Here is a 16,227-nt window from a genome sequence, read left to right as displayed (position 1 = left end):
AAAAAATTAGTTAAAATTTGATGGATATGATGATCCTAGCTCATTTATTTTGCTTTATACTTGGACCAAGGCTGAACACGGTAGACATGAATAAAACAAACTAGAGTTCCAGCTAAAACTTTCTATGTGTTCTCTCTGTTTTTTTTATTAATTGTTTAATATAATTAAACACATGCATATACAAATATTTCAACACCAAACTTGAATTCGGGATCTCATCTAAGTATGGGGAGTGTTGTTGTGACCAGGGCAGCTAACCTTTAACCTTCTCACCATGCTCTTGTCTATTGTCACTATTATTACTAATAACAAAATCTGATTCTCTTTATTTGAACCTAGTTCAAGAAAAATTGGAGCAAATATACAATAGTAACTATTTACCAAAAACGAATGTTAAAACAACAGTACTTTATTCTCCAACTCGGTGACAATGTTAAAACAAGATATTTTTATTCATACACATAAAATTACTCTCAGATTACATGAACTAGTTGACATATAATACATAAATCACGCCCAAGAATCACATAATTTTAGATGAACATCATGATACTAAAAGCACCGGCAACAATGACGATTAACATTTGTAACTGGATCTTGGAAACTATTGGCTGCAACCTCATCATTGATATCGCTTTGCAAATGCTAGCTTCATCATTTGATTTGATTTTTGGCATCATCTTGATCGACTTGGTTGTCTTCTCCCTCATAAATGCTATGCCAAACATCCTGGCTTCCATAGACTAAAACAACAATGATCCAAAGAAATAAGCCTACGATTTGCTTAGGTACGGAACGGCAACGTCCAAGTGCCATGAATACTAAAATACAAAGAAACATCATTAAGAAAATGGAAATGAATCCAATGACACTGATAACGTCCGCAACAATAGTGTTATTGCTCACAATCAAGCGTATAGCAGCCAGAAATGCAACGGGCATTGCTGTAAGGGCCACATAAACAAATAACCTAGCATAGACATATACTAATGTTGCAAGACGACGATCTCCAATTGGGACCCATAGAAGAATGATAGAGCCAATGGTGGAGCTGTACAAAGCAATAGTGTTAAAAGCCATGAAGATCTTGAATAGTGTTTGATCCGCCAAAAGTGCCATTCCCCTTTGTTTTGGGATTGGGCTATCCGCTGAGTAAAGCCCACCTGGCACTGTAAAACCAGCTGCGAAAGTCACTGTGGCTATGAGTATGGCCACAAGTATGAGCGTGTTGGCTGCATCCTTCACATTCCATTCTTTATTGATGGATCTTGTATGTGGCACGCTCAGCATATTTGCCTTCAGGTCCACACCAGCACGATATAAAAGTACACGTGCCAGATACTGCAAGGTAATCAAATCAAACAGGCTTACATGTTATATTCTATTATTAAGCAAAGAAGTGTCTGGAATCAAAAGCTTTTAGAAAGTTAATAAAAAGAAGACATAGATGCTTGTCAATCTTACCTCTTGACGTGTCTCTGGAATCTTACGTTGCATCCAAACAACATCTAGAGCTGTTAAACCTCTGTTATTGACTAAGTTCACATCGATTCTTTTGTCTCGTAATAGAAAGAGTAGAGTACAGAGATGCAATTCTCTTGAAGCCAAATGTAAGGGAGTATCTCCATTAACATCTCTCTCATTGATAGCGTCGTGATGAATCTTGGGGTGCTTCAGTAGATACATTATCACGTGAATATTTCCCTTCATTACTGCAATGTGAAGAATGTTTTGACCTTTATTATTCAACCAAAGTCCAGCATTAGGCCACTCTATTTCAAGCAACTTTTTGACCACTTTAACATTGCGCTTTTTACAGGCGAGGTGAATTGGAAGATTGCCATCTGAGTTTCGTTGAAAGGCAATCATGGGAGATGTTTCTATCATTATACAAACTCCTTCCATGTAACCAGAGTAGGCTGCATAATGAAGGGGAGTGTTGTTGTTCTCATCTCTTTGATACAGTAGCTCGTTTCTTGTATCAACAATATTTTTCAATAAATCTTCACACAATAAGCAAAATATATTAGGAAAAAATGAAACAAACATGAACTTAATTATTTCAGTAGTATACTTACCTTTGGTTCGTTCTGATATTGCAGCATGAAGTGGAGAGTCGCCATTTGACATGGCTTTGCCTGAGGGGATTGGAACTAACCTCAAGAGAAGATAAAGAATATCCTCATCCCTCATCAGAACTGCTAAATGCATTGGCGATTTACAACCATAATAATAGTTCCAGGTCCAGTAGGTGGCCAGATCACTTCGCTTATGTGCAACTAAAAGGGAAAGAACCACAGAATAATCCTTGCTCACAACAGCTTCATGCAAAGCTGTCCTCCCATAATTGTTGCGTAACATAATAAACTCCGTTCTATCCATAGAGTCAACCCAGTGGGATGTCATGAAATGTTTTTCCATGTCAAGAATGTTCTTAATTGCCAAAAGATTCTTCACTCTTGCAGCAACGTGAAGCGGAGTATCACCTTTCATATTTGTCCTGTACAAAAGCTTAGGATAGTGAACAGCAACAAGACATAAAACTTGTTCACTTCCATGTTCAGCTGCAACATGAAGCAACGAGTCACCTGTGGGAGTGGCATGATTGAAAATAGTGGCCAAGTCAACATGATTTTTCTCACACATTTGCTCTAGTACATGAACAAATCCATCCGCATCTTCATTTTCATCACGAGCCGCCTGGTACAGCTCATAATACATAATATGCACCATGTTGCCACAAAATGGCATATCAGCAACCGATGAACCAAACTGCTTTTCCATCAGTTCACGCATCTTTTCATTGCCACAAGATTGTACATCATCAACTGATGAACTGCCCAGCTTATTCATCAGATTAGGAATCTTGTTGCTGCGAAGAAATGCCATATCATCACGTAATTGCATTTCCGTGAGCTCACTCGTCACTTTGCTGCTAAATGCACTGGACTGCGGATTTGTTGCAGCCACATCTAACCTTATTTCCACAGAGCCCGAATCGGCCATTGCAACTAGCTAGCACTTCAATCAAAGGCAATCCAAAAGACAAATCTCGTACTTGATCACCCGATTCAACTTAACTTCAGCGTTAGGGAAACCTTTGCGCTTTATAGACATTAAACAATTCAAGTGAATGCAACTATACAACTTTCAGCTTATTCACTCAAAACGTTGAAGACAATATTGTCTTTATTTCTCTTACTAATCCGATATAGGAATATTCGTCGAAACTTCAGTCCCCCACCTCCGCTTCGGTCACTGAAACCCACATGAAAGTTGCATTCATTAAGGACCTGTTTGGTCCAAGGAAAATGGAGAAGGAAGAAGAAAGAAAATTTTAATGAGCTCAATGCGTTAAAAGCTTTTAATTAAATTTTTTTCTTTTATCCTAGATCTTTTTTTTATCAAAATTTCAGAGCTCCACTTTTTAACTTTTTAAATTTAACTTATTAAAATTTTTTCTCCCCTTCAGTTTTCTTGTACCAAAAATATTGGGTACTACACGACTCGACCCACCTTTCGGGGCAGCGACCTGAAAGTTGCATTCACCGAGTCAATGTCTGGACACTTACCTGTGAACTCTCAGTCCATAAATGGAACGCATGTGTTTTAATTTGTTTTGATTGGATGAAAGTGTTGTTTCTTTCTTTCTTTCTTTTCTTCTCCTCCGGGCCAAAAATCAGTAACAGGAAGAATGAGTGGTTGGCTTTTTTTTGGGTAAGAGAATGAGTGGTTGGCTTTTTCCGTCAAGTGAAAATTACTTGGCTAATTAATGACCATTAGATCACAATCTTTAAATCTTGACCAACGAAGTCCTTGTCCTTTGGTTTCTATAGGCTAAGAGCGTGCTTCTTGGCCATGATTTACCCTCTGCCCTTAATCTTGGCTCCGTACTATTTTGAGCGCGTTCCTTACTCAATGCACAATAAAAATGTGTTACTCCCCCTGTTCGCCTTTTACAACCTTTCACTAAATCACATGAGTAAAAAAGTTCGTTAAAATTAATGAAAAATAATAAACGTATAAATTTTTTTTAAAAAATTCCTATAAAATGACATTATTTATAAAGGAAAAAGCATAAAAAAGAGAATAAAAAATTATTATAATAAAAAGAATTATAAAAAAGAGAATGTGTAATGGAGAGAGAGATTATATAAAAATATAACCTTCAAAAAATTTATTATCCAGAAAATATATTTTGAAAATTAAAAAATAAATGTAAGGCAAAATAGAAAATTTGTTACAAAACATTTAAAATAATTTGCAAATAGTACATATATTTAAAAACAAAAAATGAATGGTGGTTGTTGGTTATATAAAAAGACAGAGGGATTACAACATCCGGCCTGTCTTGAAAAATAAGGATTAAACACGCAATTAAGGTTGGATCAAGGGTCAAATAAAAATATAAAATACTACTTCTGATTTTTAATATAAGATCTAGTTGATTTGTTTGAGAAGATTATGGAAGTTAATAAATTATCTTAAAGTATTTATATTTATTTTTTCAAAACTAATTTGTCACTATCATAAATTGATATATAATTTAATGATACACATAAGTATTTTAGAAATATCATGTAATATATACAATAATTAAATAATTTAATAATTTTTTAAATTTTCTTAAATTAATCAAGTGGTTCTTATATTAAAGACCAATAGATAATAGTAAACAAACCTATACACTATCAAATTACATCCGTCTCGAGTTAGGGCACAGCGTGATTTTAAAACATTATAAGGAAGGGTAATTTTAAAAAATATGCATAACATTTTTAGAAAAATCCCCGTAGACTAAGAAAAACAGAGACTAATGGCTCGGACCAAATAAATGAGAACAATTACCTCAAAAAATTTTAAACAATTATTAGAATTTTGGCTAACTAAAGAATTGTTAGTCAAACTCAATCACAAAAAATATAAGGAGGATTCAAAAAATTGGGAAAAATAAGAAAAATTATTTTGAAATTAATAAGATAAGAATATTTTCATGCCATCGAAATGAAAATATAAGGAGAAACGGAAGTTTTCACTAAGTGAATATTTTATATGGTTTTACCCAAAAATAGAGCTATTTTTGGGGAAAAAATAAATTAAAATATTTAGAGATCAAATTTCAGGTTGGGAAAAAAAAAGTTGGCTAGTCGCTTCCTAATAAATATGAGTTCTTTATAGTTTCACATTGATCATAAGGCCAAATAATCTCCAAAACGCATTTGGAGAGGATTAATCAGATATTAATTGAAAAGTTAATTAAAATAAGTTGTTGTGAAGGGCAATGCATGAGTTTCTAAAAGTACAAAGGTGGCATGATCTTATGCATGGAGGAAAGGAAGAAGAAATTGTGGCCATTATACGGAAGTCATTAAATTAATCATTTTCGAAAGGAGGTGCGTCATACCTTATTATAGGATCACTTATCTAAGTTGTTTGGCTATTCCACATGATTGTACATCATCAACTGATGAACTGGACAACATTTCCATCAGATTAGGCATCTTGTTACTGTGAAGAAATGCCATATCATAACGTAATTGCATTTCCATTAGCTCACTTGTCACCTTGCTGCTAAATGCACTGGACTGCCGATTAGTTTCTCTGCTCCTGTTCTCCTCCTCTTGCTGCAAACTATCTCCCATGTTTTTGTTGGGGTTCACTTCAGCAGCCACATCTAACCTTTTCATCAGAGCCCGAATCGGCCATTGCAACTAGCTAGCACTTCAATCAAGGGCAATACAAAACGATAAATCTCATACTTGATCACCCGATTCAACTTAACTTCAGCATTAGGGAAACCTTTGCGCTTTATCTGCATAAAACAATTCATGTGATCAATGCAGCTATACAGATAAGATACATGTGGTCTGCTAAGAGAGTGGAATATTGTGTGTTCCATCACTATGAATTATTTTGGTCATCTTATGAAGTCACTTTCTTAATAGCATTCCATGAGTATCTGTCTTTTGACCGTACGAATATTTTAGCAGACTATATTAATTAAAACCCGCTTGTTCTTTCCTCTTTCTTTCTTTCATTTTTTATTTACCGAGTGCTAATAATTGACGTTAAGACGACTTTCATGGCTTTTGTATGTCTTGTTCATGTTATGCTTTCTTTTATGTAGGGTGTTATCACAACGTTATGTTTTAATTAGTTTATATTTAAATATTAATATGATGGAAAAATATTTAAAACCATTAATTAAAATCTTCGATACATTTAATGATAACTATATGTGATAAATGTAAATTTAAATTTATAAGAAATGGGGTATAAAAGGATCAGATTATTAGAAGACTCACTCAAAAAGTTGAATACAATATTGTCTTTATCTCTCATACTAATCCGATATAGGAATATTCGTCGAAACTCCAGTCCCCACACCTCCCCTCCAGTCACCAAAACTCACATGAAAGTTGTATTCATTAGGGACCTGTGTGGTACAAGGAAAATAGAGAAGGGAAAAAGGAGAGAATTTTAATGGGCTCAACAGAGTTAAAAGCTTTTAATTAAATTTTTTTTTATATCTTACATCTTCTCTTTATCAAAATTTCATAGCTCTATTTTTTAATTTTTTAAATTCAACTTATTAAAACTTTTTCTCCACTCCAATTTTCTTGTACCAAAAACATTGGGTACTACACGACTCGACCCGCCCTTGGGGGCAACGACCTGAAAGTTGCAGTTACCGAGTCAACATCCAGACACTTATCTGCCAACTCTCAGTGAATGGAACGCATATGCTTCAATTTGTTTTGATTGGATGAAAGTGTTGTTTCTTTCTTTCTTTCTTTTTATCATCAAGTGAAAATTACTTGGCTAATTAATGAGCATTAGATCACAATTTTTAAATCTTGGCCAACAAAGTCCTTGTCCTTAGTTTCTATTGCCTAAGAGTGTGCTTCTTGGCCATGATTTACCCGTCATTCTCCCTTTAATATTGGCTTCATATTATTTTGAACGCGTTCTAGAGCCTTACGAAATGCACAAGAAAAATCTATTGCTCCCGCCGTCCACCTTTTACAGCCTTTCACTGAATCACGTTAAATAAAAAAGTTTGTTAAAATTAATTAAAAATAATAAATATGTAAAAATTAAAATTTTTTCCTATAAAATAACATATATATAAAGGAGAGAGCATAAAAAATAGAATAAAAAATTTATAAAAGAGAGAATGTGTGATGGAGAAAGATTATATTAAAATATAATCTTCAAAACATTTATTATCTAGAAAATATATTTGGGAAAATAAAAAATAAATGTAAACAAGTCTTTGATGAAGGCAAAATGGGAAATTTGTTAAAAAAAAAATTAAAATAATTTGCAAATATTACATATATTTAAAAAAAAAAATGAATGGTGGTTGTTGCTTATATAAAAGGATGGAGGGACTACAACACTCGGCCTTTCTTAAAAATAAGGATTAAACACGCAATTAAGGTTGGATTAAGGATTAAACACGCAATTAAGGTTGAATCAAGGGTCAAATAAAAATATAAAATATTCTGATTTTTAATATAAGATCTGGTTTATTTATTTGAGAATATTATGGAAGTTAATAAATTATCTTAAAGTATTTACATTTATTTTTTTAAAAACTAATTTGTCACTCTTATAAATTGATATATAATTTAATGATACATGTAGATATTTTAAAGATATCATATAATATATGCTATAATTAAGTAATTTAGTATTTTTTTAATTTTTTTTTCAAATTAATCAAGTAGGTCTTGTATTAAAGACTAATAGATAGTAGTAAACAAACCTGTACACTATCGGATTGCATCCCTCTTGAGTTAGGGCAAAGCGTGATTTTCAAAAACTATAAGGAAGGGTAATTTTAAAAAATATGCATAACATTTTAGAAAAATCCTGGTAGAATAAGAAAAACAGAGACTAATGGCTCGGGCCAAATAAATGAGAAAAATTACGTCAAAAAATTTTAAATAATTATTAGAATTTTGGTTAATTAAAAAATTGTTAGTCAAACTCAATTACAAAAAATATAAGGAGGATTCAAAAAATTTGGGAAAATAAGAAAAATTATTTTGAAATTAATATGACAAGAATATTTTCATGCCATAGAAATGGAAATATAAGGACGACTTAGAAAATTGGAAAAGATAAGAATATTTTCATGCAATAGAAATGGAAATTTTAGCTAATTGAATATTTTATATGGTTTTACCCAAAAATAAGGCTTTTTTCTAAAATAAAGTAAAATATTTAGAGATCAAATTTCAGGTTGAAAAAAAAAAGTTGGCTAGTCACTTCCTAATAAATGTGAGTTCTTTATAGCTTCACATTGATCATACGGCCAAATAATCTGCAAAACGCATTCGGAGAAGATTAATCAGATATTAATTGAAGAGTAATTAAAATAAGTTGTTGTTGTGATCAATGCAACTATACGTGGTCTGGTGAGAGAATGAAATATTGTGTGTTCCGCACTACCAAAAAAACATATTTTTAGCGACGGAATTTAGTAACGGAATTTTTTATTTAGCCACGGAATTAGCGACGGAATGGAAATTCCGTCACTAATTAGCGACGGAATGTTCCATTGCTAATTAGTGAAAGAAAAATTAGCGACGGAATAACCTGTTTTTTTTTTAACTAAAAAATGCCACGTGGCACCTCTACCAATTGCCACGTCATCACTGGGGACTATCTTCACATGTTGCTGTCACCTCACATCTGCCTGCCACATGTACTGCCACCTCCCCTCTGCCTGCCACATGTCGCCAACACATAATTCCTTCCTCAAAGTGACTTCTCTATGACTTGAACCTAGGACCTTCTTTGTACGCATGTGTGGCTTTACCAGTTGAACTACAATAAACCTGTTAATTTATTATGTAAAATTAAATATATATATATATATATTTATATAATATTATTCTACACAAACAATTATATATACATATATCTTATTAAAAAAATAAAAATATATTATATGATAATTTTAATCATAACTATTTTAATGAAAAAATAATTTTTAAATATTTGTTTTACTATTTGTTTTATAATTTTTTATTTTTAAAAAAATATTTTTAATATAATTTTAATTTCTAACGACACTAATTTTGAATTTTAAATCATAAATAATTTTTTTACAAATATTTTATAAATTTATTTTTAATTAACATTGATCAGATATACATTTAATTATATATGTATTATATTATATTATATTGTATCATCTATATGTGTTTTATATATTTGAAGAAAATCATTTACAATTAGTCAAAAAATCTTGTTATTCCAAAAATAACTACTATAGTAAAATCTAATAAATTATTCTATATAAAAGATTAAATGATTTGAATAGATTATGATAAACAGTATTCTCCTACTTGTATATATATCCTATATAATTTATTTTCTTAAAATTCTTTGCATATACCATTTCTTTTTGTATTGAAGACCAAAATCAATCTATATCATGAGTATTAATTATATCATGATTAAATTTTATTTTTTGATGATTGAAATTCAAAATTTACTTCAATATTAGTTTGCATTCATATAAATTCATTTTTTGGTTTTAAATTTCTATCATATATTATATATTGCAATATATTTTACATATGGTAAAATTATTTCTTTCTTATATCAGTTTGTATAAGAAAGTTATTAATATTCTTATTATTTTTTTAATTATTATTAATAATCAAGAGGAATTTATTTTAACAAAATATAAACAAGTTTTCTAAGAAATTGTCTTTCTATTTTCAGTGTATACATAATGATGACATGAATGACGACGACATCTTCATTAACACCAACTCCACAAATATATCAATTTATTTTATAATTAAAAATGTTTTTAAATCATTATATTCTTAATTATTATTATATAAATTTTTGTAAGATTATAATATAAAATAACAAAATTTAAAATTAGTGACAGATTAGTGATGGAATAGAATTAGCGACGGAAATTTCCGACAAAAAAAATTCCGTCACTAATTCTGTTGCTAAATATTTATTGACGGATTAGCGACGGAATTTAGTGACAGACAGAAATTCCATCGCTAATTAGCAACGGAAAAATTCTGTCACTAATCCGTCAAGAAAATTAGCGACGGAATTTTTGTCGCAGTTCTGTCGGAAATTAGCGACGGTTGTTTCCGTCGCAAATTCCGTCGGAAATTAGCAACTTTTCCTTCGCAAATTCCGTCGCTAAACAGCTGTTTTTTTGTAGTGCCGTCACTATGGATTATTTTGGTCATCTTATGAAGTCACTTTCTTAATAGCATTACAAAAGCATCTATCTTTTGACCGTAAGAATATTTTAGCAGACGATATTAATTAAAACCCGCTTGTTGTTTTCTCTTTCTTTCTTTCATTTTTTTTACTTAGTGCCAATAATTGGCGTTAAGGCCTTCATGGCTTTTGTATATCTTGTTCATGTTATGGCTTTCTTTTATGTAGGGTGTTATGACAACGTTATGTTTTAGTTTATATTTAAATATTAATATGATGAAAAAAATATTTAAAACCATTAATTAAAATCTTCGATTGCTATATATGTTAAATGTAAATTTAAATTTATAAGAAATGGTATATAAAAGGATCAGATTAGAACACTCACTCAAAAAGGTCAATACAATATTGTCTTTGTTTCTCATACTAATCCGATATAGGAATATTCGTCAAAACTTCAGTCCCCACGCCTCTGCTCAGGTCACCAAAACCCACATGAAAGTTGTATTCATTAGGGCCCTGTGTGGTACAAGGAAAATAGAGGAGGAGATAATGAGAGAATTTTAATGACCTCAACAGAATTAAAAGCTTTTAATTAATTTTTTTCTCTTTTTTCTTACATCTTTTTTTTATCAAAATTTCAGAGCTCCACTTTTTAACTTTTTAAATTTAACTTATTAAAATTTTTTCTCCCCTTCAGTTTTCTTGTACCAAAAATATTGGGTACTACACGACTCGACCCACCTTTCGGGGCAGCGACCTGAAAGTTGCATTCACCGAGTCAAGGTCCAGACACTTATCTACAAACTGTCAGTCCATAAAATGGAATGCATGGGCTTTACTTTGTTTTGATTGGATGAAAGTGTTGTTTTTTTCCTTTCTTGTCTTCTCCACCGGGCCGAAAATTGGTAAGAGAAGAATGAAAGGTTGACTTTTTTCGTCAAGTGAAAATTACTTGGCTAATTAGTGACCTTTAGATCACAATCTTCTAATCTTGACCAACGAAATCCTTGTCCTTAGTTTCTATTGGCTAAGAGTGTGCCTCTTGGCCATGATTTACCCGCCATTCTCCCTTTAATATTGGCTTCATACTATTTTGAACACGTTCTGGGGTCTTACTCGATGCACAAGAAAAATCTATTAGTCCCTCCGTTTGCAACCTTTCACTAAACCACATGAATAAAAGGAAAACTTGCAAATAAAGACTCCCTAATATGTAAAATTATTATTTGAGATCTTGAATTTGGAAAATAGCAAATAAGGACCGGGTTTTACTTTTACAAATATGAAATGTGGGTGAAATATCTAAAATATCCCTAAGTCAAATTGTGATTTGGTCTATTGAAATTGTCATTTGTTAAAGTGAACTTATTATTTTCCATAGTCAACTCGTCATTTGGGTACCCTCAGTCAAGTTGTGATTTGGTCTACTGAAATTGTTATTCGTTAAAGTAAATTTGTCATTTTCTATAGTCAACTTGTCATTTGGCTAAAGGGCATTTCAGACATTTCACCATGATTTCATATTTGTAAAAGTGGGACCGGATCCTTATTTGCTATTTTTCAAATTCAGAGTTCCAAATCACAATTTTACATGTTGGGAGGTATTTATTGACAATTTTTCTTAAATAAAAAAAGTATGTTAAAATTAGTTTAAAATAAGAAATATGTAAAAATTAAAAAAAAATTCCTATTAAAAAACATTATTTACAAGGGAGAGAGCATAAAAAATAGAATAAAAAATTATTATAATAAAAAGAATTATAAAAGAGAGAATGTGTGATGGAGAGAGATTTTATTAAAATATAATCTTCAAAATATTTATTATCCAGAAAATATATTTCAACAAATAAAAATAAATGTACGGCAAAATAGGAAATTTGTTGCAAAAAAATTAAATAATTTGCAAATATTACATATATTTAAGAACAAAGAATGAATGGTGGTTGCTGCTTATATAAAAGGATGGAAGGACTACAACATCCGGCCTTTATTGAAAAATGAGGATTAAACACACGATTAAAGTCGGATTGAGGATTAAACATGCAATTAAGGTTGGATCGGGGGGCAAATAAAAATATAAAATACTACCTCCGATTTTTAATATAAAATCTAGTTAATTTATTTGAGGAGATTATGAAAGTTAATAAATTATCTTAAAGTATTTATATGTATTGTTTTTCCAAACTAATTTGTCACTCTTGTAAATTGATATATAATTTAATGATACACGTAAGTATTTTAAAGATATAATGTACTATATATTATAATTAAGTAATTCTTTAATTTTCTCAAATTGATCAAGTAACAAACCTGTATACTATTGGATTACATCCTTCTCGAGTTAGGGCATAGCGTGATTTTCAAAAATTGCAAGGAAGGGTAATTTTAAAAAATATGCATAACATTTTAGAAAAATCCCCGCAGACAAAATAAAACAGAGACTAATGACTAGTACCAAATAAGTGAGAAAAATTACCTTAAAAAATTTTGAATAATTATTAGAATTTTGATTATTTAAAGAATAGTTAGTCAAACTCAATTACAAAAAATATAAGGAGGATTCAAAAAATTGGAAAAGATAAGAAAAATTATTTTGAAATTAATATGTTAACAATATTTTCATGCCATAGAAATGGAAATATAAGGAGGACTCAGAAAATTGGAAAAGATAAGAATATTTTCATGCCATAGAAATGATAACTATATGTGATAAATGTAAATTTAAATTTATAAGAAATGGTATATAAAATGATCAGATGGGGACGCTCGCTCAAGAAGTTGAATCCCACATTGTCTTTATTTGTCGTACTGATCCAATATAGGAAGATTCGTCGGAAACTTCAGTCCCCACACCCAATGTTTTAAAAGCCGGACCGGAAGTCGAACCAGAAAGATCAACGGGTCATGGTTCAATCGGTTGGATCGGTCGAACCGTTCAGTCAGACCGGTGACACAATAATTAATTTAAAACAATATTATATACATATAATTAGTATATATGAAAAATATCAAATTATTAAATAATTTAGAAATGCATCTAAATAATCTAAAATTATAATGAAATCATTGAAAATGGACTAAAACCTTATATATTTAAATTTATGTATGTTTAAAATATTTAATGATATTACAAATTATCAATTCATTCAAATCAAAATATTTTTTTAAAAGACAGACCAAATATCGAAACAAAAAGATTAGCGACTCACAATTTTAACACCACAATATATGAAATTTTCAATGAAATAATACTATATGGTTATAAATAGTTTAAAAATATATTAGGATATTTAAGGGATCAATTTTTTTATTTTTCTTCTATTTTTTTTAAATTTTTTAGTATTTTTTCAGTTAGACTAAAAAACCGTCCGGTTTTCTGAAAACCGTTCCGGTTCCTGGTCCAACTCTAGTTTTTAGCTTAATAACGGCTCAACTCCGGTCTAATCCGACTCAACTATGTGAACGGTTTTTTGATCCAAACTAAGCCGTTAACGAGTCCGGGTGACGGTTCAACCGGTCCGACTGTAACATCCTGAGTTTTATCGGGTTTTAATAGCCTCTTTTGGTTGATTTTGAGGATAGATTAGCAATTTAATCTTGATCTTGGTGTTTGGGTTGAATTTGAGGTATGTTGGAGGAATAGGTGAACGTACCCCTCTCAGGGTATGTTCGCCGCGGTGCACTGGGAGTTTCAGAGGGGAGTGTCTTCTTGGGAAGGTTTGACCGCGGCGAAGTCTTGGGGACGCCGCGGCGAAGTTGTTCAGGTGAGTGAGGCTTCCCTTTCGGGAAGGTTTCGCCGTGGCGAAGTTTTTCTGGGCGAGCGAGAGTTTCCTCTCGGGAAGCTTTCGCCGCGGCGAAGTTGGGTTTTTAGGCGAGTAATCCCTCTCGGGATTAGTTCGCCGCGGCGAAAGGTCGCGAATCTATATAGTCGTGGGAGGGTTCAGCGTGCGAAAATAAGAAAATCTGAAGGAGGAGAGAGGAGCTCTGCTAGGGTTTCGAACTTTTGGCTTGGAGGGGGCATTTCTAAGGATCCATTACCTCAAGTAAGTGATTTTAACCTCTAATCTTCTTTCTTTCTTGGAATTTCTTGGAATTTCTGAGGATTTTTGGTGGAACCCTAAGATTTTCTAGGTTGTGATGGAATTGAGGTTTTTGACCGATTGTTTTGAGTTTAATTGATTGCATTGGGTTAGTTTAAGTATTTAATCGGTGTAGTTTCCTTGGATTTAAAGAATCTTGAATTTTTGGAGTTAGGGTTTATGGAAATAGGTGATTTGGGATTGAGAATGACAATGTAGAGGTTGATTCTGAGTTTTGTGATTTGGGTTATGTTAGGGAGGGTTAAATTGGATGTTTAATCGGTGTAGATTTGTTGTTGGAACCTTAATTGCTCAAATGGGATGTTTGGGGGTAGAATTCCTATAGTGGGTCTTTGAGGTTATGAATTTTAATTGATGTTTGGAAAGGAATTAAGGTTTTAATGGATTGGTATGACTTTGGAGTGTTGCCTTGATATTTATACCCTTTGAGTTGGGTAGAGTTGGTGGGAGATAGGAATTTTGTGTCCCCAAATGTTGTTTTGGCCACATTATTAGTTGAAAACTAATATATGATGGTTGTGTGTTTGTGTGCTTGTGTAGACCGGTTGTGAGTCGTGGTGGTGCACGGGACCACATTGTCGGTTTGTTATTCCTTGCTCAGGCGAGAGGTAACCACTTTCCAATCCTTAGTACTTGCTTCTGTGGTATTGTGAGTAGATTTATGTTTTGTGCTCTAAGTAGTAATTATGTTCAAACTATATGTTGTATATATATAAAAAGGGAAAACCGTCTTGTGGGGTTTTTGATTGATGATGAATGAAATCTTGAAATTTGTGAAGGATATGCCACTGAATGAAGTTACTTATGAGATGTTCAATTACTATTTGATTATGATTTGAGCATGATGCATGATTTGGGAATTGGTGAGAGTTTTTGATAGTTACTACCACGTGATAAGGCCTCCATTAATGCATGATGGTTGGCTTAGTACGTCCCCCATAGTGAGGGATAGGCCTTTTGGCTCCCTACGTCCCCCAGAGTGAGGGATAGGCCTTTTATGGCTCCTTACGTCCCCCATAGTGAGGGATAGGCCGGCTTCGGCTCCTGAAAATCCCCAAAGTGAGGGATTTGGTTAAGGGGATTTGCATCGTTTCACTCGCATGATTTATTGTGGCTATCTTGTTATTATATTACTTGTGAACTGCCCCACTTGACAACTCACGAGCACCTATTTAGTAGTACCTAATATTGGAAAGGTTGGTTACTGAGACTTTGTCTCACCCCGTGGTTTATAATGTTTTCAGGTGAAGGTTCCGGGCGTGGGCCATCGGGAAGAGACGCAGAGGCTTGAGCTTGGTTAGCTTTAGGCCTCTAGCATTTGTATATGTATGACTAGTATATATTGCCACAGTTAGGACTACTTTTTGATATATTTGATTACCCGGCCTTGTTGTAAACTGGAGAGAATGTATCTCCTTATTTTGGTTGGCCGGAGGCCACTGCTAGTGTTTTATGAACTCTGGATTATTTGGTTGGGAATCATCTAGATGGGCTGATGTGATGTTTGTTGTTACCCGGGCCGGAGGCTCGGAGGCCCAGTAGATGTACATGAATGATTTTCAGTTGCATGCAACGGTTTAAATGTGAATTCAAAATTATGCAAATTTCTTCCTACTATGGTAGTTCATTTAACAGATTTTCCTTTTCTACCATAGTAGTGACTTTGTGATGAGTTCTAACGTTTTTAAGGTAAAGGTCCGGTCCGGTTCGGTTCTTTAATCATTGCCCACACCTCCCCTCCGGTCACCAAAACCCACATGAAAGTTGCATTAATCAGGTACTTGTGTGGTATAAGGAAAATAGAGAAGGAAAAAAAAACAGAGAGAAATTTTAATGAGCTGAGTTAAAAGCCTTTAATTAAATCTTTTTTTTCTTTTTTCTTGCATTTTTTTTATCAAAATTTCATAGC

At 32.5% G+C, this 16,227-nt stretch overlaps 1 protein-coding gene across 1 annotated transcript; it reads right to left on the bottom strand.

Annotated features, from left to right (window-relative positions):
• Positions 1–773: 773 nt before the first annotated feature.
• LOC114743290 (protein ACCELERATED CELL DEATH 6-like) lies at positions 774–3,006 on the bottom strand. The gene is made up of 4 exons (XM_028931492.1): positions 2,079–3,006; positions 1,465–2,003; positions 907–1,341; positions 774–821 (listed from the first exon to the last, which is right to left on the bottom strand). The coding sequence occupies exons 1-4, from the start codon at positions 3,004–3,006 to the stop codon at positions 774–776; spliced, it is 1,950 nt and encodes a 649-aa protein (XP_028787325.1).
• Positions 3,007–16,227: the final 13,221 nt, after the last annotated feature.

The sequence above is a fragment of the Neltuma alba genome, unplaced genomic scaffold, assembly GCF_004799145.2.
Source record: "Neltuma alba isolate B1F8T4 unplaced genomic scaffold, ASM479914v2 tig00003988_pilon, whole genome shotgun sequence".
NCBI lineage: Eukaryota > Viridiplantae > Streptophyta > Magnoliopsida > Fabales > Fabaceae > Neltuma > Neltuma alba.
The sequence above is the reverse complement of the archived record's forward strand: the minus strand, read 5'-3'. Positions and strand labels throughout refer to the sequence as shown.

Excerpts from the sequence above, each read along its gene's own strand:
- LOC114743290 (XM_028931492.1), bottom strand. The coding sequence starts at position 3,006 with ATGGCCGATTCGGGCTCTGTGGAAATAAGGTTAGATGTGGCTGCAACA. Across the intron at positions 2,004-2,078 it reads AATATCAGAACGAACCAAAG|ATTTATTGAAAAATATTGTT; the intron begins GTAAGTATACTA and ends TATTGTGTGAAG. Across the intron at positions 822-906 it reads TGGCTGCTATACGCTTGATT|TATTCATGGCACTTGGACGT; the intron begins GTGAGCAATAAC and ends TTTGTATTTTAG.